This window comes from Pipistrellus kuhlii, unplaced genomic scaffold (genome assembly GCF_014108245.1).
Source record: "Pipistrellus kuhlii isolate mPipKuh1 unplaced genomic scaffold, mPipKuh1.p scaffold_m20_p_3, whole genome shotgun sequence".
NCBI classification, from domain to species: Eukaryota; Metazoa; Chordata; class Mammalia; order Chiroptera; family Vespertilionidae; genus Pipistrellus; species Pipistrellus kuhlii.
Window position 1 is genome coordinate 13780695 of NW_023425529.1, and position 26191 is coordinate 13806885.

General features: G+C 34.9%; 1 protein-coding gene across 3 annotated transcripts in view; it reads left to right on the top strand.

Annotated features, from left to right (window-relative positions):
* CDK17 (cyclin dependent kinase 17) overlaps window positions 1–26191 on the top strand; it is a 73286-nt gene that overhangs the window by 25811 nt on the left and 21284 nt on the right. For 2 of the 3 annotated variants that reach the window (XM_045587641.1, XM_036456092.2), the window contains exons 2-9: window positions 4985–5131; window positions 8565–8729; window positions 11556–11689; window positions 13572–13697; window positions 20659–20715; window positions 22118–22232; window positions 22745–22839; window positions 23229–23291. In XM_045587641.1, the coding sequence (XP_045443597.1) occupies window positions 5014–5131; window positions 8565–8729; window positions 11556–11689; window positions 13572–13697; window positions 20659–20715; window positions 22118–22232; window positions 22745–22839; window positions 23229–23291 (873 nt within the window). In that variant the 5' untranslated portion in view covers window positions 4985–5013. Of the gene's footprint in view, window positions 1–4984; window positions 5132–7755; window positions 7829–8564; window positions 8730–11555; window positions 11690–13571; window positions 13698–20658; window positions 20716–22117; window positions 22233–22744; window positions 22840–23228; window positions 23292–26191 lie in introns of those variants that run through there. The other variant, XM_045587642.1, reaches the window with a different exon arrangement.

Consider the following 26191-nt stretch of genomic DNA (forward strand, 5'->3'; position numbering starts at 1 on the left):
CCTAAAACCCTTTCTTGGAACCTGCAAAGTCAAAATTAAATTTTCATAATACTAAAGCATTATTTGCCTTTTTTTTTAAAATACTATCTTAACATTTGCATATACGTTGCTATGTAAACTACTGGCTCCTTATTTCAAATCATAGCAATGACATTTTGTTTACATACATTTACAGGAAAGAAATAGTTTCACTTACATTACAAAAGTTTTTTGATGAAGCTGTGAAAGATTAATTTTCTTAAATCTTACCCTTGAGTACATGATTTTCTTAATATTCTGTGTGATAAAACAGGTAGCATAAAACATTTCTGCAGCATGGTACAACCATACAGTGGAATAGCCAACACCTACTTAAAGGATAACTACGTTCATTTACATACATGAATCTTCATGAAATAATTGAGGAGGAAAAGCTGAAATACAATATTTGATAGGAAAACAGCCTGATTTGGGTCAGGACTCTGTTACAGCTTTAGTTATATTTAGATCACTATTGGTATCAAATGTTTTGAGTGCAGAATCAGGACTTGACCTTCATTAGGGCTTGGGATCTGAGCACCTGTGAGACTCAGGTAATCTCTTCATGTGTTTACCGCTCAGCCAACAGTTAGTAAAACAGGAAGAGATCTATCTCTGTTTTGCAGCCCAGCTGCTGGGATTTTGAGCAGCTGGGACATCTTTTCTCCTGTTTAATGATCTTAGTATTCTCGTTTCTTTATTGACATTCATTTTTTTTAAATACGTTTTTCTGATTTCTTTAGTTCTTTGTGTTTGGTTTCCTTTAGTCCTTTTATAATACTTTGGACACTTGATTTAACATGTTTGACTACTAATTTCAATTCAGAGCTGCTTCAGAAATGATTTTTGTCATGCTTTTTTTTTTTTTCTTGTGAATGGCCATGCTTTCTTGTTTGTGTGCTTTGTCAATTTTTTTGAGACTTGAACATTGTGTATTAACTCTGGAAACCAGATTCTCCCACTACACTGATGTTTCATGGCTGCCATCCATTTGTGACTTTCCTAAACTATTTTTGCAAATGTGTATTCCTGGTTGTATGTGGTCACCAGTATTTTTATTCAGTTATCTTTGCAGTCAACTAGTGACCTGACAAAGATGTTTTAAAATATCTGGCTCAAACAACAAAAAACTGTTGTCCTCTCTTTATTTTCCAATAATTGCTGGTGCAGGAATCTCTGCAGTCTGAAAGGGCCTAAAGGAAGGCAGGTGTCTCCATTTATGATAGCCTCACAAGGGATTTACCAGACTGATTAAAACGTGCAACGCTCATCTCAAATTTTTTGATGTGAAGGTTCCTGTCTGCCCTGGCACCAAGCAGCTGCTTTAAGAATGTGGATTGCTATCTCCATTGTTGGGACAGGACTGAGGAATGGGCTGTGTTAACTAATTTACATACGTGGTTTTCCTATTTAGATGAGCAGCGTTTGGCAAGCACTCTCCTGGTTGTTATAAGTATCTATTCAGGTGGCAGAGTCCACGACAGTTGGTTCTGGTTGCTTTTGGTGAGGTGACTAACCCTAATAGTTTTCTGTTACGACATTTTGCATCTTACGTGTCACAGTACTCTTATATTATCTTTCTAATGGATAGAGGAAAATCCTTTCTGGTTTGTGTGTTTGACTGTCACTACTATTAAAGGAAAAAACCAGCCTCAGATTTCAACCAAAGGATTGAGATATTTAAGTGTTTGGTGGGAAACCCTGTTAATCATGATTGAAATTTTAATTCATCTGTGTTTTGTATAATATCTTTGTATTTTATGCAAATAAAAAAAATTCGTGTCTCTAGTGAAAAAACTTAATTTTTAAATGTTATTTATAATTAAGTATGGTTAATTTAAGTGTCCTAAAGAGCATTAGATGTGTACACAATTTAATTTTTATGGGAAAAATAACAGAAAATTGGCTTACATGTCAGTTAATGAGTTCACCTCATTTAGAACAGGTTTAGTTTAAAGCCATAGTCACTGCAGGAAATGTTAGAAAGAAATAACTAAAGCCATATTTGTGAGGTAATATTACTCTTACTTGATATTTTGAAAAGATTGACAACAGCAGGGCGGAAAAGTACTAGTCTGCCACTTCAGTATTGGATTTTAATCCAGACTTTAAAATGCTCAATTTGTTGTACATGTAAATTATTTCTTTCCTAAATAGAAGTAATTTAAGTCTTTTAAACAGAATCTTTAGTTTATGCAATATTAACAAGAAATTGTTTCATGACTTTCAAAAACATAAGAAAATAATTGCCACTCTATTAAGTCCTTTAATATTAGAGAAGTTTGAATTACAAGGTAAATTCATGTTCAAATACGTTCTTATTGGAAGTGTCAAAAGGGCCACAATATGACACCATTTATACAGGAGGGGGAGAGTCACTGTGAGAGAGACATCGATTGGGTGTCTTCAGCACAAGCCCTAACCCCAACCAGGCTGGGATTGAGCCTGCAACTGAAGTACGTGCCCTTGACCAGAATCAAACCCAAAACCCTTCAATCTGTGGGCCAGTGCTCCAACCACTGAGCATGTTCAGGTTTCCTAAGACCCACACCCATGCTTGATGGACACAGAAATCAGAGAAGAGCTGCTGAACTCACAATTATTGTGTATTATAACAGAAAAGTACAGATTAAAATCATTAAATGAGATAGGGCTTGTAGGGTGGAGTCCAAGAAAAACCAAATGAGATAGGGCATGTAGGGTAGAGTCTTAACCTCGTGGGCTGTTTCATGGACAGTGCTTCATTCCTCCAGCTGCCTTGTGTGATAACCTTATATATGCAGTGTTGTCAGTCAGGGAAGCTTACCTGAGTCTTGATGATCAGGGTTTTTATTTGGGGGTTAGTTTTGTAGCCATGGACGTACCCACATTATTTTCTTTGGTTGTTCATGTGCAGCTTCTTTCATCCCTCTTCCATCCAAAGGTCAAACTGATAAAGTGTGGCCCAAACCTGAGGCACACAAAAACAGCCATTTTATCATATTTTACATTATTGACATAAATTATCTGGTATGGCCCAAGATCTCAAGGTATACAAAGAGACTTATCAGGCAGAATATTCCAAGGCAGTGGTCTGCAAACTGCACCTCCCGAGCCACACGCAGCTTGCGAGCTACGGTTTGCCACTCTGTTGACTAATGAGTTTGCCGACCACTGGGATAGGGGCTTAATCACAAGGAACAACAACAGCCTGTAATTATTGGAATCGAGAGTTTAGGTCAGTGGTCGGCAAACTCATTAGTCCACAGAGCGGCAAACCATGGCTCGCAAGCCGCATGTGGCTGGGGAGCTGCAGTTTGCCGACCACTGTTGCAAGGGCTCAGAGATTATCTCCCAGAAACCTGTCAGAGATTAATCTTTTCTTTGGGATGTGCAGGGTTTGAGCCCCCAAGCTTGAAGAGTTACCTCTTTCCTGCACAAATTCTGATGACTTACAAAGGAAGGGGTCTCCAGTATAAATTTTTATCGGAACAAAAGGGTAGATGAAATTGGCAGTAGCTCATTTCACTTTAAATACCTAGTACGTTTTAAACAAATGGTAAGGATTATAAAGACTATGTTCTGCAGTTACAGTTTCTTACAATTTACTGACTGCCTCCTATAAATTCATCTTGCTTGGTGAAATATACATATTATCTCATTAAACCTCCATTTCTGCCTTGATGGTGCAACTTGTGTCAGACTGAGGTTTCTGCTGAGAATAGTTGAAAAGCTAGTGAGAAAATGAGTCTGAAGTCATTGAAGAGCCTCTGATTCAATCAAGAGTTGAAGAGACAAGTTTCAGGAGAGAAGGGAGATAGACATACTCTGAGCTGGGCTCCCTCTTGTATGACCCAAGAGGTGCAGACAAATGACTTGAAAGAATTTATCAATAAATTAATTCCAGATGACATTAGAAAAGGCATAGAAAAAGCTTGTCAATCTATCTTTGTTAGAAAAGTCAAAAGCAGAAGCCAAAGCTTGAATTGGGGAAATTCATGGTGAAGGTGGCAGTTCTGGAAAAGTTACTGAGGATAAGACAAGTGATAAAGTTGAATGAGTTGATGGATATGAGTCTCCGGTCCAATACTCTGCTTAAATTCAGTCATTTACTGATGACAAATAAAAAATCCTATTTGTGGGTGAAAAGAAAAGAAGAAGAAAGCTGTCAATTATATTTTGACATCCCATTAATAGATACATCCTGATTTCAAAGATGTTAAAATGTGGAGGAAAACAGTAAATGTTAATTCTAGTTGTAAATCTCAGTTCTATCATTAATTGTTTTACTTCAGTCAGGGAACTATTTTGAGCTTATGTGTTTATTTGTGAAAATGAAATGGTATAGTCTGCTCTTTAGAGTTAGGAAGACTACACAAGTTAAGAAATAAGAAAGTGTGCAGTAGGCATTTGATATCTTTTGGCATTATTATGATAACAGAAAGAGATTCCTGGTAACCAATCAAAGCAAAAAACAAACAAACAAAATCCCCCACAAAACAAATCCCCAATATCTTGGCTAAGTGAAAATTCCTGTTTTCACAAAGTGTCGAACATCATTATTATTCTCTCCTATACCCCCTTTACCTCCTCCTATCTAAAGGTATCATTGACTGATTCTAATATGATGGTTATTATTTATAATGGTAGAACCTGTGCATCAAAATAGTGTTGATATTTTTACTATATTGGTTTTTTAAAAACATGTTTTAGGAAAATTTTCTGTCCTAAAAATAATTGTGATACTAGAATCTCAAATTCTAGTTTGTAGAATTCCTGCTCTTCTAATGATTCTATATAAATATAACATTAATTGGAGTGAGGGGATTTTTTTTTTTTTTTAAGGAAGTGGTTGAATTTTATGATACTTGGCAGAAGTTGAAATGTTTCATTATTTCTGTTTTGAAAATTATTAATGTAGGACAACATTTTTCTTGAGCTGTAAAGTATTCATGGCTTTAATTTTGTGTTCATTCTCTTCTTTCAGTATATTTCAAGTCACATTCAATCGATAGGATGAAAAAATTTAAGAGAAGGTTATCCCTCACACTTCGAGGAAGCCAGACTATTGATGAATCATTGTCTGAATTGGCTGAACAAATGACTATTGAAGAAAATAGCAGCAAGGATAATGGTAAATATTTGGCGGGGAGAGAAGAATGTTTTACACTTTTGATTTATAAATAGAATGTAATTTACTTTCCTGATAGCTTCCTTTTGTTTATTTTTCCCTATGGGTCCCTAATTCTTAGGAAACAAGTCTACACAACTTGCTTGCTTATTGGAATGTTCCTGTCTTACTCCAAGTACTACTGTACCTGGTCTCTAACCCTGATGAATTCTGTCCCGTTTATATTTCCATTTTTATTTGTTCTTACGTAAGAATACCTTGTATAATATAATCCTAGTTAAGTAACTATTTTTAAATTAAAGTTTAAGTATCTTTGTTTTCTTGTAACCTGTTAAAACAGCTTAAAAGTACATAGTATGTGAAATTACTGTTTGAGGCTTCATTATAGTTTATAACTTTATATATGCATGTTGACTATTAGAACACAAAGTTCAGCCCTAGCCGGTTTGGCTCAGTGGATAGAGCGTCAGCTTACAGACTGAAAGGTCCTGTGTTTGATTCTGGTCAAGGGCATATGCCCAGGTTGAGAGCTTGATCCCCTAGTAGGGGGTGTGCAGGAGGCAGCCGATCAATGATTTTCTCTTATCATTGATGTTTATATATCTTTCTCCCTCTCCCTTCCTGTCTGAAATTAACAACAACAACAAATAGGAAGAAGACAAAGTTCATTACATAAGCGAATCTTACTGTTTTCTTATTTTATACTAGAGGCTCACTGCACGAATTTGTGCACAGGTAGGGTCCAGCTGGCCCAGCCCCAATGGAGGGGGATCAGGGCTTGGCTAGTAGGAAGGAGGAGATGGAGGGAGGTTGGTTGGCTGGTCTGTCCTGATCAGGACCTGATCAGGGCTGAGCCAGCTGGGGGAAGGGGCCGTGGGCCATTGGCCAGTGGGCCCTGTCCCTGATTGGGGTTGGGGAGCTGATCTGAGATGGGGCCAGGAGGGGGCATTTGGCTGGCGGCCCACTCTTGATCGGGGTTGGAGAGTCCAATTAGGGGCAGGCTGGCAGGGAGAGGGCGCAAGATTGGCTAGCCAACCCCACCCCCTGCTTGTGCCCATTTGCACCTGCATGTGCTGCCACCAGCCTGGAGTGTGCTGCCCAAGGTGACAAAGTTAGACGTCACACCCAACCCACTGACCACTCCACACGCTGCCCACCAGCCCGGAACAGGGCACCTGGCTTCGTCATCTTGGGTAGCACGCTCTGGGCAGGTGGGCAGGTGTCCCACCCCACCCATTGGCCACTTTGTGCCTCCACACCTGCGTGCAGGCCACAGGTCCTCCACAGGTAGGGCAGGGTGGAACCCCTGCGTCATCAACATGGCGACAAGGCAAGCGTCCCGAACTGGCCCCCGACATCTTTTGTCATGGAGTGACTTCAATTTGCATATTCCCTTCTTATTGGCTTTGGGCACCACCATCTTTGTTTTGTAGTTATGGTAAATTTGCATATTCCCTCTTTATTAGATATGATTAGCAAACCAGGAAATTAGCATCAGAATAAAGTATGAGTATACCTAATTCTATGTCATTTTATTACATGGGTAGTTTTATATAGCTACCACTGTTATCTGTTGCATATCTTTATTTTAATATTTTGCATATTGCATATTAGTATCTAATATTTTTCTTATTCATTAGTTTCTTACCTGTCTTTACCTCCATTAAATTTAATAGTTTCAAAGAGTATCATCTTACTTGTTTTGTTTACTTCTTGATGTGCAGGGCTTGTAATATTGCTTATCACATGGTAGGTACACAATAAATATCCCCCGAATAATTGAATGCATTTATGATCTCCATTTTTTTAGCTATTTCACTAGGACTATAAAGCATGTTCCCCAGGACAGCTTTACAGAGCATTTGAAACAAATGTTGTTTGTCGGCAGAATATTTATACTACTATATTTTATTACTCTACATCTGAAATCTTAAAACCCAGGAAGAGTTAGTTTTCTTAGGTATCCACAGTTTTTGCAACTAATTTATGCATTTATATTAAATACCTCTTCTCATTCATTATTAAATCATTGATACCCTTACTAGGCTATGTGAAGATCCCAAAGTTCTTTTTAAAAAATGTTTTTATTAATTTTAGAGGAAGGGGGGAGAGGGATAGAGAGATAAAAACATTGATGAGAGAGCTGTCTCCTGCACACCCCCTACTGAGGATTGAGCCTCTGCAACCCAGAAATGGAACCAGTTATTTATTGGTTCATGGGTCAATATTCAACAACTGAGCCACACCAGCTGGATCCTTAAATTCTTCATCAGCCCAGTTACTGCCAAGGAATGTAGAATCTATGGGACATTTTAGATAGATTTTCTCTATAACTAGTTGGGTACTTTCTTTGCCTCCAGTCTGGTATTCTACCCAGATTAGATGATTTGGGCCTTGTGTGAGTCTCAAGTACCCTTCTGCCTCATCCTCCCTCTCTACTTTTAGGTAGCCGTTATCAGTAGAGGGGCAGACCAGGTAGCCTTAACAGTTCATTTTTCCTATGCCTATACCTTGGTTTGTTCTTTGGATCCCAGGCCCCCCTCCTCCCAACTTGTTCTTGGTTATCTGATATCCTTTACAGGTAGGGAAATCCCTTCAAACCCCTTATTCCAGATTATCAGCTACAAAAGAAGAGCTGGCTTCATTTTAGAAGAAAAGATATTCAGAGAAGCCCATTGCCTTTTTAAATTCCTTGACTGTGTCAGTAAAAACACAATTCTAATATGAAAGACTAATGGTGTGTCGCAGAAGACTTCATCATGTCCTTAACCTATATCAGAACTCATTTTGGTGGGGGGAAGGAGTCATGAGATTCGCTGTAAACATTACAAAACAGGATTTTCCATATTTATAACTAAATAACTTTTAAGCATTTAAGAATGTTTCTGCTTGTTTATATGTCTGTGGTTTTTAAAAACTATATTAAAAAATCCCAAATTTGGGGTAATAAATTTCAGAACCTCTGCATTGAGCTGTACTTAAATACAATATTTCTGTTTTATTAACTAACTGACATACTTTTATGAATGTTTAGCATATAGGGATATAAATTCCTTCTTGCCAGGGCCATGTTTTTTCATCTTCTACAGCATGCAATAGGCAAACAGTAAATATAGGGATAGTGTGGAAATAGTTTTGAGATATATTAAAATAAGCAAATGGATCAAAAATCTATCGTTATAGTAGTGTGGTGATTGCTAACTAATTTCGACTATATAAGAAATAGATCAATACTAAGACAATTTCAAATCAGTTTTTCTATAAGTATTTTTTTGATATAAATTATTTTAATTCTAATACTTTGTATTGATAGCCTAAATTAATGTAATGATCTCTATTATAACTTTTGTTTTCTATTTTGTTTTCTGAATTTTTTTCATGTGATCCTGGACCTTGGGCTGTTAATGGGATGCTTTTTGGATGCTGTGAACCACAGAGCCTATTGTGAAGAATGGCAGGCCTCCAACCTCTCACAGCATGCATTCCTTCCTACACCAGTACACAGGGTCCTTCAAGAAGCCCCCATTGCGGAGACCGCATAGTGTTATTGGAGGAAGCCTTGGCTCCTTCATGGCAATGCCCAGAAATGGAAGCAGATTAGGTAATTGAATTATTTGTTTAGTTTTTTTTTTGTAACTTTCTGACTGTAGGTCGTTACATAGCTGGTAGGTTTCAAGTATAGGGAAGTCAGCCAGCCTTTATTATCTGATGTGTCTTGCATTATCTGATTTGTAAGATAAAAATCAAGTTGAGAATAAGAGAGAGCAGAAAGATGGAAGGTTCTAGAGAGGCAGTGACATTTGAAAATCTGTCCACCATGAAGAAAACAGCACCTTTGAGAGGTGTATGCAAAATTTAAGTTATACAAACTTGCAATTAGGTAAGCTAGGTTGAAAACAATGGGAATGAATACTTAAATGATTATTTCCTAATTACTTGATTATACTTTACTATTACCAGTGTTTTGGGGATTATTTATTTCTATTGTATCTGTATACTCAAAATACAATACTATGTAATGTTTTATATACGTATGTCTTCCCAAATACATATTAAATGATGTCATGTTGGTAACTTGACATTGGCATGGAGGGAGTACCTACCCCACAGAAATAGGAAAACACTTTAGATCAGGAATTGATTTATTGTTTTGTTAATTGTCTACTAGACCAAGAATTGGCAAACTTTTTCCGGCAAGGGCCAAATAGTACATTTTTCAGGTGCACAACATATGGTCTCTGTTGCATATTCTTCTTTTTAAAATAGCCCTCTAAAGATGCAAAAATGATTTTTAATTTTTAGTTCAAGGGCCATACAAAACAATCATGTTTGCTGACCCTTGGTCTAAACAAAGTGATGTTGAGTCCTGGACAGGTAGTTAGAGTGTTGTCCTGATACATCAAGGTTGTGGGTGTATATAAGAATCAACCAATGGGTGCATAGAGAGAAGATCAGTAGGTTGATATTTTCTTTCTCCTTCCTACCTCTCTTCCTCTTTCTCCTTACTTCTCTCTCTCCCCCTCTTTCCCTCTCTCCCTCTCTCTCCACCCCTTCCTTCCACCCTTTCTCCTCTCTTCCTCTGTCCCTTCCCCCTCTCTCCCCTTTAAATTAATAAACATTTAAAAAAAGGAAAGTGATGTTGACAATGTTAGTAATGCAGATTACATTTGAAAAATGCCTTCTGTCTGTAGCTTTTACATTGTGAATTGCACAAAGCTTGAGCAATTTGAGAAATAAATATTCGTCTAATACTTAAAAACTATTACCTGATTCAGCAAAGAAGTTGCTCACACCAATGACAAATGAGTGGAATTTTTATATAAGCCTGCATTGTTTCGGAAATGAAAATATCAACCAGTATTCATGTTGGGACTGTAATTGTTTGTTAATGACATGAGTTTTTTTGTTGAGTCAGGGAATACTCAAATATTTATTTATAGTTTGAAATTAATATGCCCCTTTGTAGTCTTTGTGTGGTAGAACATATTTGTTTTTTAAGACTGCCCTTTACTGGAGATGCAGCACTTTGTGAGTATTGTGCCTTTCTGCAGGAAGCTCTCATTTGCAGCTTGGATACCACGGCTTCATCTTTTATTCCAGTATGTAACCCAAGCACCTTCTTAACCAAGATCAGCAGCCCCTCCTAAGAAAGTGACAAGTCAATTTGTGCATAGCAACTTTGGGTTTTCAAGTCTCTGTTTTTGCTCCTGGATATTATGCATACATTCTTACAAACTAAGCTATACATTTTAAAGTATTATTCTTTTTAAAAATTTTCTTGAGGTTTTTCATATTTTGAAGACTAGTTGCCTGAGATGTTAGATATAAGATCAAGAATCAGTCTCAAGTACATTGACTTTTGCTGCCATGTTAATTTTTTGTTCAGATCTCAGTATAAAATTTTTCCAGAGATCTCTGTACTTGAAGTGTATTCTTAAATGTCGATCTATTTAAAAAACCATTGCCATTTGCAACTGTTTTTTTTAGTGTGAATACATTTTCTCAAGAATGTAATGCAAAATATAAAATGTATGAATTCTAAGACTGGATGAGATCCCTGCGTTTAATTTTTGTTAAGCAGTTCTCATATTTTTATGAGCAAATATTGTTTATAAAAGTTCAAATTTATTATAAAATACTAATTTTTGTTTGGCAAAAAACATTTCATTTGTAAAAAACAAAAAGTCCCAGTTATCTAGTCTATTTCTTGATTTTTAGTTATTATTTAATTCATTTGAATTTGTTGAGCACCTTCTAAGTACCCTTTGTTAAATTCCTGGAATACAAAAGTGAATAAGCCAATCCTGCCCTCAAGGATCTTATCCACAATTTGGTGTAAAATTACATGAACCATAAAATGCGGTTCAGTGCAGTAGGTACATTGTGAGCATAGCAGTCATCTGTCTTTGAGAGTAGAAAAAAACTTCACTGAGTGATGACACATGAGCATAGTTTTGAGGAGTAACTATAAAGAACTAAGTCATTTGGCTGTGGAGCCAATGACCCATTGTTTTAATGGAAAGAATACTAAACTAAATAATAGCAGAAGACCATGTTTCTGTTCTTGCCTATAAGTTGTGTCATTTAATCTTTTAAGGTCTCAGTTCCCAGGTTTGAAAAGTGAGAAAACTTACTTCAATAATTCTCATTGTTATTTCCAATCTCTAATTTTATTATTCAACCTTGGTAATATCTGGAATGTTAATTTTTCCCTAATTTTTCATAATCTGAGAGTATAAAAGGATTGCTTACTAGTATTTTAAGACATTTATGTTTCAATCTATTGGCTGCACACCACGGCACCCAGAATGTACACGACTTTTTATGCTATGATTCTTTATGCATTGGCTATCTACCTCTTGCTATAATAGTAATAAATTATGTAATAATACCTCTCGCAAAGTAAATGTTTCATGTTCTAATACAGATATTGTTCATGAAAATCTAAAAATGGGATCAGATGGTGAGAGTGACCAAGCTTCTGGGACCTCATCTGATGAAGTCCAATCACCTACAGGTGTTTGTCTTAGAAATCGTATACATAGACGGATCTCAATGGAGGTAACATTAATAACTATAAATGTTTGTGTGTGTGTGTGTGTGTGTGTGTGTAAATATACATGTATATATCAAACAGTTTAAATGCCTATTTGAAAATTTTCATGAAGGCAAATGAAACTTGAAAAAAAAATTGTTCCTCTGCATTAGTGAAGAGTAGTTTTGTATTTCTTTTTTTCTAATTATCTACTATCCCAAAGCAAGCATGCATTAATTATATTTAGCACTTTTCAAAACACTGTGTAGGTTCTCTGTGAGGGAAATGTAAATTTTTGGAAGTTCTGGAAATTAGAATGATACATGAGTAAAATACTCTATTTGGAAAACATTATAATTACGTTTTGAGATTCATCTGTATACTTTATATTTTTATAAATATTTAAAATTTCAAAAGGTATACATACATAAAATAAGCATCAATTCTTTCTTGCCTTACATTATAAATGTGAGTATTGTTTCCTCTATGGTTCATTATACTTACTAATCTCTGTAGCACATATAAGTTATTTCTCCACATGGAAGAATGAAGAGGTCATTTCCTTTTCTTTGTGAATGTATATATAAGCTTGAGGACAGAAGTTGATTATGAATGTTACCATTTCAGAATACTGTAGATTAAAGTTTTCTCTAAAAAAAATCTAGGCATGTTTTAAAATGAGTATTGTTAACTTTTTTCAGTGCTGTTGAGTGGAGATAATGATGATTAGGGTATCTTTTGATTGCATTTTCATTGATAAAGATTGCTTCTGATTTTTTGTTAAGGAAAACGGTATCAGTTTCCTAAATGATAAATTAACATTTTTATCTCTTGAGGTTAACTTGATAACTGTTTATATCATTGTATAATTTATGTCACAATAATAATAAAAATAGTATTCCTGATTATACATACCATATAGATATATGATTTTCTTTGTTATATATCTTAAAGTTTTATTTATTAGACTTTGTCATTCTTCCAGTGAGCTATCTATACTTTTTTCTTAAAGGTGACAGTGTTGATTATGTTGTTTTTATTGTGTATTTTGTATCTTGAAAGACTTCTTTTCTCAGTATTTCCCTACCTCACATACACATTCTCTGATTTATTTTAGAATATTTTTGCATGTTTCTTTTTATTCTTCTAGATAAATTTTAAATATTTTGTACCAAGAATAATCTTACTATGATTTGTTCAGGGTGATGTAAAATATGAAACTAATATGGAGAGCCATTATCTTCATTATTTAATCTTATCACTTGAAAACATGGTATATTTCTAAACTTAAGTCACATATCTTAAATATTTATAAAGTCTCTATACATTTAAATTTTGTTTCATGGTTTTGTTACTATTATGAATAATAGGATTTATTTTTGTAGGATTTATGTTAGTTGGTGTGATAATATAAGCAGGATTTCCTTTCGCGTTTTTTCCAGTTCATATTCTATATTTAAACAAAATAGAAACGCCATTTGCTTATTTCTGTCCATTGATATAAGCAATAATAAAAATTTTCCGTTGTATCTGTGTTGTATATAAAGTCATACAGTATCTACTTGGTTAGTTCATTTAAACCAATCACATTTTGTGGTACTCTTTACCTATTCCTACTACATGATATAAGAATGTCAAAGTAAATTCCATTTTGAAAAGAGTTCAGAAATAGCCGGGTTACAGAGTACCATTTCTATAAAACTGTATTGTTCACTTTTGCTTAGAATAAATATGCTTGCATTCAGCATATTATATATAATCAATACAGATAGATAACTCTGTAACTATACTTCACAGTTACATATCACTAAGAAATAATATATTATAGCCCATGAATTCAAAAGCCAAATGCCCTTATATTTTCTGTTTGTACTTACTACAAAAACTTTTTTTTTTTTTTTTTTTTAGGATTTAAATAAACGGTTATCACTGCCCGCAGATATCAGAATACCTGATGGATATCTTGAGAAGTTTCAGATAAACAGTCCACCATTTGACCAACCAATGAGCCGAAGGTCTCGTAGAGCTTCCTTAGTAAGTTTTCAGTCTCCTATAACCTACATCATTAGATGTGCTTTGTTTGATTTTTGAGGGGTGTAAACATTTTGTACTAATTCTTATATTTAGTTTTTGAATAGCTAAATTTTATTACATTTCCTTCTGGATTTTATAGTTTTCCATTCTTAAGGGTTTAAATATGCATATTAGAATAGGATTTAAGCTCTGTTCTATTTTATTTTTGGTAAATTTTATTTACATCTGCCAGATGTACAGAATATGTATTAGATACATAAATATATATTGACTAGAGGCCCAGTGCACGAATTCATGCACAGATCGGGTCCCTCCCAGCCAGTTGGAGCCCATCGAGACTGGCTGGCCTGGGTGAGGGACAACTGGAGGTTGGCTGGCATCTAGGAGTGTGGGGGGAGGAGCACACTGACCACCAGGGGGCAGCTCTTGTGTTGAGTGTTGCCTCCTCGTGTTCAGTGTGTATCATAGGTACTGGTCCGTTGTCTGATTGGTCGTAATAGTCGCTTAGGCTTTTATATATATGGGTATGTACAGAAAAGTGCATAAGCCATAATTAGATATACAGAAACCATAATTGTATAGCTCAATGCATTTTTGCTGAGTTAACATACCTATATAACCAGTACCCAGATTGATAAAATTTCAGAAATCCAGAAACCCCCTCCTGCCACCTCTGTGTTTACTTTTGAGATCCACTTCCTCAACTTTAGCCATTATCCCTCCCTTGTAATGCTAAAGATTAACTTTGCCCGTATGTTTTCTACTGTTTTGATTATATTGTATTTATAGTATATTTTAATATCTGGAAATCCTCATTTGTATGCCTGTTCTTATTTTTAAAAATGCTTTTGATATTCCTTTTCTGATTATTCTTATTTAGACTTGAACTTTAATTAAAAATATATAAATTATTAAGCCATATTTATTTCAAATATATAAACGTGTATTTATACAAGATTTTTACACGTATTATACAATATATATTCTTTTTGTGGTTGACTTCTTTGGCTCAGTGTATGCTTATGTTTTATCTAGGTTGTTGCATATAATTATAGTTCATTTGTTCTTATTGTGATACGTTATTCTGTTGTGTGAATATATTATACTTTATTCACTCTGTTGATGGGCACTTACATTTGGGTTGTTTTAGTTTTGGGCTTACCAAACAGAGGATCTATCACCCTTTCTGTATTTGAGTTTTGGTTAACACATGTAAGCATTTCTTTGGTTGTATATCTAGGAGTGCAATTGATGGATAACATTATGTGCATATGTTCACCTTGCCTAGATACTGTCAAAACAGTTTCCAATGTGTTCTTTGGCTGTCAGTTTATACTTTCAGTACTTGGTAGTTCTAGTTCTCTCCTTGCCTATTTTTGATATGGTTGGTTTTTAAACATTTGACTTTCTGATGAGAGTTACCTTGTGGTTTTATTTTTCAATTTCCCATAAACTAAGCTGAACACTTTAAAAAATTTTTTCTTTTAATTAGATTTCTGGGAGGGGGGTTAATTTTTCTTTTTATTAGTTTCAGGTATACAGTTAGTTGAATGTTTTATAATGTTTTTTGATGTTTATTAAGCATTTTGATATTCTCTTGTGAATTAACTGCTCAGGTCTACTGTCTACTTTCTATTGGGTTTGTGTGTTTTTTTGCCTTTTTCTTACTCATTTATGGGAATTTTTTATGCATTCTGTATAAAGGACTTTGTTAGTTATATGACTTAACAAATATCTTCTAGTATGTAGCAATTGACCCAATACTGTTTATTGAAATTTCAGGAAGTGCCATCTTTGACATAAATTCAGGTGATTGTATATATGAGGATTTCTTTTGGATGGCTGTAGTCCTATAGAAGAGTTACATACAAAGTGCTGTGAGAGCCCTAGCTGGTTTGGCTCAGTGGACAGAGTGCTGGCCTGCAGACTGAAGGGTCCCAGGTTCAATTTCGGTCAAGGGCACATGCCCACGTGGCTCGATCCCCAGTAGGGGGTATGCAGGAAGCAGCCAATTACTGATTCTCTCTCAGCATTGATGTTTCTGTATTCCTCTCCCCTTGTCTTCCTTTCTGAAGTCAATAAAAATAAATTTAAAAATTAATAATAAAGTGCTATGAGACAACAAAATATAGCAAATAAAATGTCCTTGTACATCATGGGCTTACAGAGGAGATGGTGGCTCTAGAAGGATGGGTAGGAATTTGTCAGGTTGACAATGGGTAGAAGAGTGTTCTAAGCAGAGGAAACTTCACGTATTAAAAAACAACCCAGTGGTATAGCCTGGCCATCGTGCCTCAGTTGGTTGAGCATTATTTCATTTACCTAAAGGATGCCAGTTCGATTCCCGGTAAAGGCAGGTTTGATCCCCAGTCGGGGAGGGTACAGAAGGCAATCAATTCAAGTTTCTCATGTTGATGTTTCTCTCTCTTTCCCTCTCCCTTTTTTCCTTTCCTCTCTCTAAACATGTCCTCTAGTGCGGATTTAAAAACAAACCCACCATTAGTATAAATGTAGGTATCATTATAACTGATATGAAGGGTAAATGTGGATTAATATTAAAAAATAGGGCTTGAAAACATAGGCTGGATCCATTTTGGTCCATTGGAGCTCGTGTAGGAAGTAACCAATCAATGTGTAAACAACTTTGTCATTTTATTATTGGTTAAAAGTGTTCTTTGGCTATCAATTTTTTTTAAATATATTTAATTGATTTTACACAGAGAGGAAGAGAGAGGGATAGAGAGTTAGAAACATCGACGAGAGAGTCATCGATCAGCTGCCTCTTGCACACCCCCCACTGGGGATGTACCCGCAACCAAGGTACATGCCCTTGGCCGGAATCGAACCCGGGACCTTTCAGTCCACAGGCCGACGCTCTATCCACTGAGCCAAACTGGTTTTGGTTGGCTATCAATTTTTATCCAAGATTGGTACTTAGAATACATTTTGAAGTTATTAAATGTTCAGATTGGGACTAAAAGTGTAATCCATCACCATGTAATTTTTAAAGCTGTCTTTTTCGGACTACATGACATTAAGGAAAACGGTGCCCTCTGATGAATGTTACAAGTGACTTTAGTTTTTATTGTGATTGGGTGTTCCCACCCACCTCTCTTGGTTTTTTATCTGACATGGCTTATAGATTTCATAATAATCATGCCATCTGTGTTTTGATTTCTATTAATGCATCCCTTTCATTATTCACCTAACTTAGAAAAATGTGGTTTCTTTTGAAATATATTAGAAATTTATTTTTTAATAACCTAAGTTTATGTATGAAGGAGCCAGTTAGAGAGAAATAGAAAGGATATGGAAAAAGAAAAATATTCTTCACATGTGTTAGAGCTTATGTTTCTATGGATAATATACACTTTATCTAAAAAGTATTTTTTCAAGATAAAATATAAAATTTGTTTTGTCTTTCTAAAAGTATAAAACTTCAATATTAGCAATGTATAATAAGTAGACTAGTAAAAATAACATAAATCCTTTGGGTAGGAATTAAGAAACAAGTCACAGAGTTCTTTTCTGTTGGAGAAAGACATAAATAAGGCTTATTGGTTCTTTTATAAATTTACTGGAGGCCCGATGCACAAAATTCATGCAAGAATAGGCCTTCCTTCCCATAGCTGCTGGCACCAGCTTCCCAGGCACCCGGGACTGGACTTCCCTCTGGCCACGGGCAGGCACTCAGGACCCGGGCTTTCCTCGCAGCCCTGGCTTTATCCGGAAGGATGTCCGAAGGACTGAGGGACGTCTGGTCTAATTAGCATATTATGCTTTTATTATAAATGATTGTTAACCTTAAAAGTACTGTGTGGCTACCCTACTACCTGTCTTTCTCTGAGTAACTTCCCTTCTCCCTCTAAGCAGACAGTCTCTTCTCCTACTTGATAAAGAAAAAAACCATTATTTCTTTAGTAACAAATGTACAAATCTACCTACATCTGTACTCATTCTATTCTTTCCTTGTTTTAATATAGAGGAATTGATCTTCCTATCCCATCTCCTTAGGAAGCTTAGAATCTTTATTATCCCTATACATTCATTTATATTCGGTCTTCTTCTTAGCTGAAGCTTCTCATTTTTTTAAAAATTTGTATTTATTGAAAGTATTACTAGATGTCTCCTTTTTTCCCCATTGATCCTCTCCCCCCTCACACCCTTATCCCAGGCCTTCACCACACTATTGTCTGTGCCAATGGATTTGCATATATGCATATAAATTCTTTGGTTAATCTCTCCCCACCTACCCTTCACTCCCACCTTCCCCTCGACTTTTTATTTAAATAAATTTTAATTTTATAATAGTTTTAAAATTTACAGAAAAACTTAAAAGATACTATAGCGGTCCTGGCTAGGTGGCTCCGTTGGTTGGAGCATCATCCTGGAGCATCAAAAAGGTTCCGAGTTCAATTCCTGGTCAGAGCATGTATCTAGGTTTTGGGTTCAATCCCCAGTCCAGGCACATATGGAAAGCAACTGATCAGTCAGTCTCCTGTGCACTGGGCCTCTAGGGCTTGATAATAAAAGGAATATTAGATTAGTGGGAAAGCCCACCTACAGGTAGTCAAGATTCATTCTTGAATTACAGTGCTGACATACCCAGTGGAAGCCTGTGAGACTACTAAGTACAAATTAAATAGACTGAAAATGTTTATATGAACACTTGTCATTGTATTGGAATTATAGGTTATACAAATTTTAAGAATCTGTTTCTTTCTAAACAATGAGTGTTACGTTCCTCAGTCATGGCTTTATTGATATAGATAGTATGTAGTCCTTTTTGTTTCTAAGAGTAGGTGAGAAAATATGATAGGATGTCGAGTCCTGTTGTCTTTCAGAAAGAGTGTCCCAAATAATGTATATACACTTTAACAGCTGTTAATTTTTAAAATGAAATATTTTCATAAACATTGTTTTTGAATAATTATTCAAAATGTGTATATACATTTTGGGAAGGAACACCTTATATATTATAGAGTATGAAAATGAGGTTCAAAGTCTGCCCACAACTTAATTTAACTTTGGCATATTATTTACAGGATTAAGATAGTGTCATGATGATGGTAATGGCAATTTTTCTAAGACAAAATGATCCAGTAGAATAGAGGTTCTCAGTCTCTTTTCAATCCCCCTCATATCTAAGAACACATTTCTGACAGTAACAGTAACTTCCATGGGAGGGAATTGAGATGTTTGAGAAAAGCTCCCTTTGTGTTTCTAATATGCACATTCATTTTTAGAATGGCAGCCTTTAAGCTTTTGCACATACTTCATTTGTTTTGAAGTTCAGTTAAAGCCGCATTGCCAGCATGTTAATACATCATTACAGTTGTGATACAGTGATTAAGAGCCAAAGTTATCAGAAGTCTCCCGTAATGCTCAACGCTACTTAAAAGTACACTTAATTATAAGAAGGCTATTATAAATTATAACTTATTTTGGATTTTTTTAATGTGTTTACTGTGGTAAGAGCTCTCTGACCAGGAATTTGCTTAGAGCTGCCAAAAAGCTAAGTATTCTCTTGGAATCATTAAGTATATATAAAAAAAATTATCTTCATTTCTTTAGAAAGCAGAATTAAGGGTTTTTTTTATATTATATTAAAATACAAAAGCTTGTTTGATTCCTTTACCTATTTCTGATTTTATAAAATATTTAAAATATTCTAAAGTAATCTAAGATGGAACTCATAAAAACAGGAGTCACACTTGTCTTCACTGTATCCTCAGTACCTACAATGTGCTTGGTGAATGTTGAATAAATGAGCTTTGTCCTCTGTCCTCTGAATAATTTCTGTAGGAGAGCATGTCAACAAACTAGTCATTATATCAGTTGTTAATCTTGTCATGTTCAGCAGATAAATATGCAAGCAAAAATTTCTAAAAATTCTATTTAAGATTCAGTAAGTAATACTTGAATATAACTTTAAAATCGTGTTTGCAATTATTAAAATAGGTGGTGAAGTAGGTATGCTTTACTCTTTGAATTTGTTTCTGACAATTTATTGGTAAACTGCCTTTTGTCTGAATTTTATGGCTGCCTGCATAGGTGGAATTCAGTTATGCTTTTTATTTTATAGATCAATTATTAAAATTTGAATTTAGCTCTATAAATATTTTTAAATATTGAGTTTCCATTACATATTTCAGTGCATTCCGCTTATCTCATTTTTTTTATTCTATACAAAATAGACAAGTTCAAAGTTTAAAAGCAATGATTTTGAGAACTCACTTTTTAAAGCTTTTTTTTGTGTGTGTGTGTGTGTGTGTGTGTGTGTGTGTGTGTGTGTGCGCGCGCGCGCGCCAGCTTTGGACTTAAATTGCTTCTTCTGTGTCAGCCATTTCCTGATCAATAATAGGTTGTAACTTGAAATTGTCTTTTTCATTATATTTTGATTCAAAAAACTGAGACAAATAGTATTTTCTTGCTCTAAGGCAGTGGTATTCAACCTTTCTAATGCCCAGACCCTTTAATACAGTTCCTCATGTTGTGTTGACCCCCAACCATAAAATTATTTTTGTTGCTACTTCGTAAGTGTTACTTTGCTACTGTTAATGAATCTTAATGTAAATATCTGTGTTGCTCTAAGGCATTCCTAGGGAACACAAAGATTAGTGAAGGAAATATATAGAAAAATTATTTAGTAGTTTTGTTTTAAAAAATCGTGTTTTTATAGAATTCTTTAGTAACTTAAAATCTCAGTCTTAAAATAATAGAATGTTAACTAATCTGTGTAAAAGATGGGTTAACAATTTTAATTGTGAACTTCAATGTTTTTGAGCCTTTGAATATTCTAACAATCAGGTATGTTGCAAAACTTGACAGATGTTCAACAATTAATTATAATCCATTTTGTCTATTCTAAGACCCTCTTTAAATGAGGAGAATTTCAAAAATTGAGGAAGAGATTAATTGAAAATTTAAGAATACTAACTATATGATTGTTTGCTTTCAGTCAGAAATTGGGTTTGGGAAAATGGAAACTTACATCAAATTGGAGAAGCTTGGAGAGGTAAGTAAATACTTACTTTAAAAATGCAAGACTTTTTTTTTTATTGTTTATCACCTAAATTCCTCTATTAGTCTATAGTTTTTTCCAACCTGGAAAAAAAAAGTAAGCATTATTGTGTAAAAGTTCTTAATCTTGTTCTGAAAAGACAGCAGAATGTTAGAAAGAAAAACTCCTTAAATTCTTGAAATTACCCTATTAGTTTGAGGGGGGGGGGGAGTATTTTCTATTACCTTGTAATTTTTATTGAAGCACAGAATATTGAGCTTCCTTGGTATCAATTTGTTAGTTAGGTATCTATTTGTTAGTTAGCTCCCTGACAATCTGCTACTTGTACTGTCATACGGGAATTATATGAGTTCAAACCTCTGAAAAATCAAAATACTATCTTAAAGATACTTGTCACAGAAAGAAATCCCTGGCTAATAAGACCTGGGTTTTCTTGAACTTCCTGCTACTACTACTAATTTTGAAACAGTCTCCCTCCCAGAGTGAGAGAGGTAAAGAAAATAAGTTTTAATGAACAGGGGAGTTATCCTAGCAATATAGAAGAAACCTCCTGTAGAATACAATATAGAAGAAATCTCCTGTAGAATTGTAGAATACAATTGTGGTTGTATCTTTTTAAAATCTTTATTGTTGAAATTATTACATATGTTCCCTTCTAGCCTGCCCCTTCTCCCAAACTATATTTGTGTGTGTTTTTTTGTTTGTTTGTTTTTTTGTTTTGGTTTTTTTTTAAATATATATTTTATTGATTTTTTTACAGAGAGGAAGGGAGAGAGATAGAGAGTCAGAAACATCGAAGTGAGAGAATCATCGATCAGCTGCCTCATGCACACCCCCTACCGGGGATGTGCCCGCAACCAGGGTACATGCCCTTGACCAGAATCGAACCTGGGACCCCTCAGTCCACAGGCTGATGCTCTATCCACTGAGCCAAACCAGTTTCGGCTATTTGTGTGTGTTTTTTAAAGGAGAGTTAATGTTTGAAAATTCTGAAAACCAGTAAAATTTTTATAATTTAACAATATGTTAGTTAGAATTTCAATTTTAAGTTAATATGTTCAGTTTCCTCAACCTCCACATACTATTACAGGTAAAGTAAAGATCTGAAACTACTGATCTCCAATTATAAATCTAATGCAAAGTATAAGTAGTAAATTAGATATTCTTACATTTTATAATTTTAAGGACTTTGAGTTGTAAGTATGGAAGCTGTGCATATGGAACTGAATGTCCTTTTAGGTATTGGAAAGCCAATGCTAATCATTGTGGAATTTTCCTTGCAAGGTAGAATTTAACATATGCTTAGAAATTTGATTAGTGCTCTTTTTTATATATGTGGTATAGATATACTCTTTGTAATCTTTTACTGTGTCTTTCAAAAATATATATTTTATAGGGTACATATGCTACAGTATATAAAGGGAGAAGTAAATTGACAGAGAATTTGGTGGCATTAAAAGAGATCCGATTGGAACATGAAGAAGGTGCACCCTGCACAGCTATAAGAGAAGGTATAATTTGATCTTTTGTGAGTAAAATGTATTATATCATAGACAAATATTTGACATTTGGAACTGTTATATAATGGCACATTGGGAAAAGCTATGTTAGTATATACAGAATGTAAATATATTTCTATCATGGTACCATTTTTTTTCTTCAATAAGAGAGATATCTAGAAAATGGTTGAGGCTGATAAGCAATTTGAAGGAAAAAGGTACCTTGTACTTTATATCTAATTAATCTTAGAAATCTTAATAAGCTTACATTTGAGGGGAAAGAACAGATGATAATAAGCAGAGTAGTATTATCATATTGGGGACAACTTTATTAAAAATATCAAACACAGAATCATAAAAGAAAAGAAAAAAATTAACTCTTATTAAAATTTCTACTTCAAATCCCCTTGGTGGATTAATGTTTTAAACTTAGTAGAATATTAAACATAATCAATTTATGTTAAATGTACTTCAGGTTATTATTAAGACAGGTTACCATATTAACTTTCTTTTCTGTTTTGCAGTTTCACTGTTAAAGGATCTAAAACATGCAAATATAGTTACCTTACATGACATTGTTCACACAGATAAATCCTTGACTCTGGTTTTCGAATATCTGGTACGCATTTAATTAAAATTCCGTATTTACTTTTGCTTTTTTATTGGATATTTTTTGAGAATATTTTTTCCATTGATTTTTTTAGAGCATAAGGGAATGTGGGAGGTGGAGAGAGAGAGAGAATGATTTAAGAGAGTCATATCAATTGGTTGCTCCTGCATGCTCCCTGACCGAGCCTGGGGTAAACTTGCAGTTCTTCAGTGTGCAGATTGACACTAACTACTGAGCAACACTGGGCAGGTCTACTTTTGCTTTAATAAAATATAGCAAATTGGGTTTTCTAACAGGCCCAGAGACATTTTTGCTTAGTTATTGGTCTTTAATTAAATTATGTGGTACATTCAATATCTTTCCTTGGTATCACATAGTAAAGTGCTATATTTTTTCAGGATAAAGACCTAAAACAGTACATGGATGACTGTGGAAACATCATGAGTATGCACAATGTAAAGGTATGTTTTAATGTGTAATTTTGAATTTTGTTTAAAGCAGAGACTAACCTTAAGCATAGACAAACTACATTACTTAGTGAAAAATACTATCTTGATAACTATTCTGCTTCAGAATGATGTTTGGCATTTTAAAGAGTTATTATCCTCTAAATAATTTATTCAGAACTTTTATTAATTACACTACACTATTTTTTAAGATCAGACTTTTTTGTAGAACCTGCTTTGTTTTAAAAATCTTACAAACCACTTTTGACATTTATTTTCACATAATAACACTGATTCTCTTAGATACAGTATATATTTACACGTGTAATCTGCTTTAAAAACAAAATAAAACCAAAAGCCTATCAATAAAAATTCAAATATTTAAAATAAATACAAATAACTAGTTCATTCTGTGAAAGGCCTTCTTTAAATGGCAAACTTCCCCAATATATTTAAAATGGTACTTAATTATGAAATATAACAATATTCAAGTTACTAATCTAGTAAGGCCAGGAACATGCACAAGTATTGGAAATACCACTCTATTGTCAAGAGGAAAAGTGAGGTAATTATTATGTTTTCTTACCTGTATATCTAAAGATGCAAGTAATGCCAGAAAAGTTTGGCATAATCATCACTGTCAGCTGAAACCCAGAAGTAAGGGAAAAGTAAAAACATTCGATACAGTTGTGTCCTTATAGTCGGTTTCTTCAACCAGAGTGGTATACTCCAAATTTAGCAAAGATTTACTTATCCAAAGTAGTGGGCAATTTGTGAGAAACTATTCTGGAAGTAGGCTGTCTTGGCTGTGGGTTTGAGACAGTTCCAATTCTGTAGATACTAACTTTAAACTTACATTTTTTTAAAAATGGTAATTTTGATAGATATAAAGGAGAATCAATTTCCTCTACTAAAATACAATTCAGAATATATTGGATACCACATTGCTAAAATTTTTAGGATAGGGCTTTAAGTGTATTTTTATATACATTCTCTGAGAATTGTTTTAATCATATTTTATATTTTATTTTTCAAGTTGTGAATCTCATTTACATATATTTCTCTTTGTGGTTTTTATTTGTTTATTTTCTGCTTTCATATTAGCAATAATTTGGAAAGAAAATAAGTTCTTAGTTATAATTTGACAAAGATTTGAGAAGTTTGTATCTTTCAAGGCAGTTCTACATGTCTGGCTTAAAGTATTTTGTTTATTTAAATAGAAAATTTAACTTTGTACTTTTATTTTTCTAAGCTTAAAAAGTAACAGGAATATATGGAAAGAGTGATTTTAAAATAAATGAATGAATAAATAAATAAATAAATAAATAGTGTAGAAACTCTGCTACTTATAATTTCTTTAGGTCTATTGTTCTCCTGCTTTGGCTTATTCTCAGATTCTAATGTAGCAATTTTCAACCCATGTACCATAAGAATTTTTAAAACATACAGTACCTCACTGTTTAGTTAGGGGCACTGACCTCTTTTCTCTTAGGTTATCAAATAAAAAAATGACAACAGGCAACACAACAATCTCCATTTGGTGTGAATGAATTATGATAAATTTTCTTGTCAGATCAGCCCAAAATATATTTTTTGGTGTGCCTCAGAATTTTAGTAATTTATGTGTGCCATGAGATGAAAAAGGTTGAAAATTGCTGTTCTAATGCTTTGTTTTTCACCTGCAAGTAAACAAAGGATATACTCTTCAGTCCTCTACTTCAGCCTCTTTTTTGTTAATCCCAAAGAGTCAAAAACTCTGTTTCACATCCCCTTTTCCACCAAAATCAACACAAAAAGTCTACATTAGCCTTAGGAATTGCTTCTTTCAAAGGTTCATTTAGAGCTCTACAGTGCTAATTCCCTGTTCTGAATCATAGCATATTTTGAAGGCTGAGTAGGAGGTGCTGAAAGTAAAATACCCAGGAGGTGGGTGATAGAAGCTGGTTTAGGTTATTTTTATAGCACATAATTTGCCAGTGCTGTGTGAGGCACCATTCTGTTTGACATATCAGAGTTTTCATAAAACCACCAATTCCAGTACCTTTAAAAGACATTGTCCCAGGTCAGATTTTCTGTTTTTTGGCAGGGTGGGCAGTGAGGATAGAGTTTGGTTGGTGGTATTGCCAGAATTTCATAATTAAACTGTAAGCCTCGGTAGGCCTATTAGTTCATGAGGATATGTGCTATTTTTTAAAAAATGTATATGTCTTTTTTAATGATTTTAGAAACAGGAAGGGGAGAGAGGGGGGGGGGGGGGAGGGAGAGAGAGACTGACAGACACATGGATGTTTGAGAAAGAGACATCTGTTGGTTGCTTCCAGCTTACTCCCGAACCAGAGATCTAACCCACAACCTGGGTGTGTGCCCTGACCAGAAATCAAATCTGCCACCTTTTGGTGTATGGGATGACGCTCCAACCAACTGAGCCACACTGGCAGGCAGGGCAAGGCTATGTTTATTTTAAATTAGAGGCCTGGTGCATGAAATTTGTGCACTGGGGGCTTTGGGGGAGTCCTCAGCCCGGCGTGCGCCCTCTCTCAGTCCGGGAGCCCTCAGGGGATGTCTGCCTGCTGGACATCCCTTTTGCAGTCCAAAACCCCTCATTCCTTTCCACCTCCCTGCTCGCTGTTCCTTACTGCAAGGCTTGCTGCTCCTTAGCACTGCTGTCGGGGCAGGAGAGGCTCCTGCCACCACCACTGCGCTCACTAACCATGAGCCCGGCTTCTGGCTGAGCAGTGCTCCACCTGTGGGAGTGCACTGACCACCAGGGGCAGCTCCTGCGTTGAATATCTGCCCTCTGGTGGTCAGTGTTTATCATAGTGACCGGTCCTTCTGCTGTTCGGGCGATTTGCATATTAGGCTTTTATTATGTAGGTTCATTTTCTATAATAACAAACTATTACTAAGACAAAGTT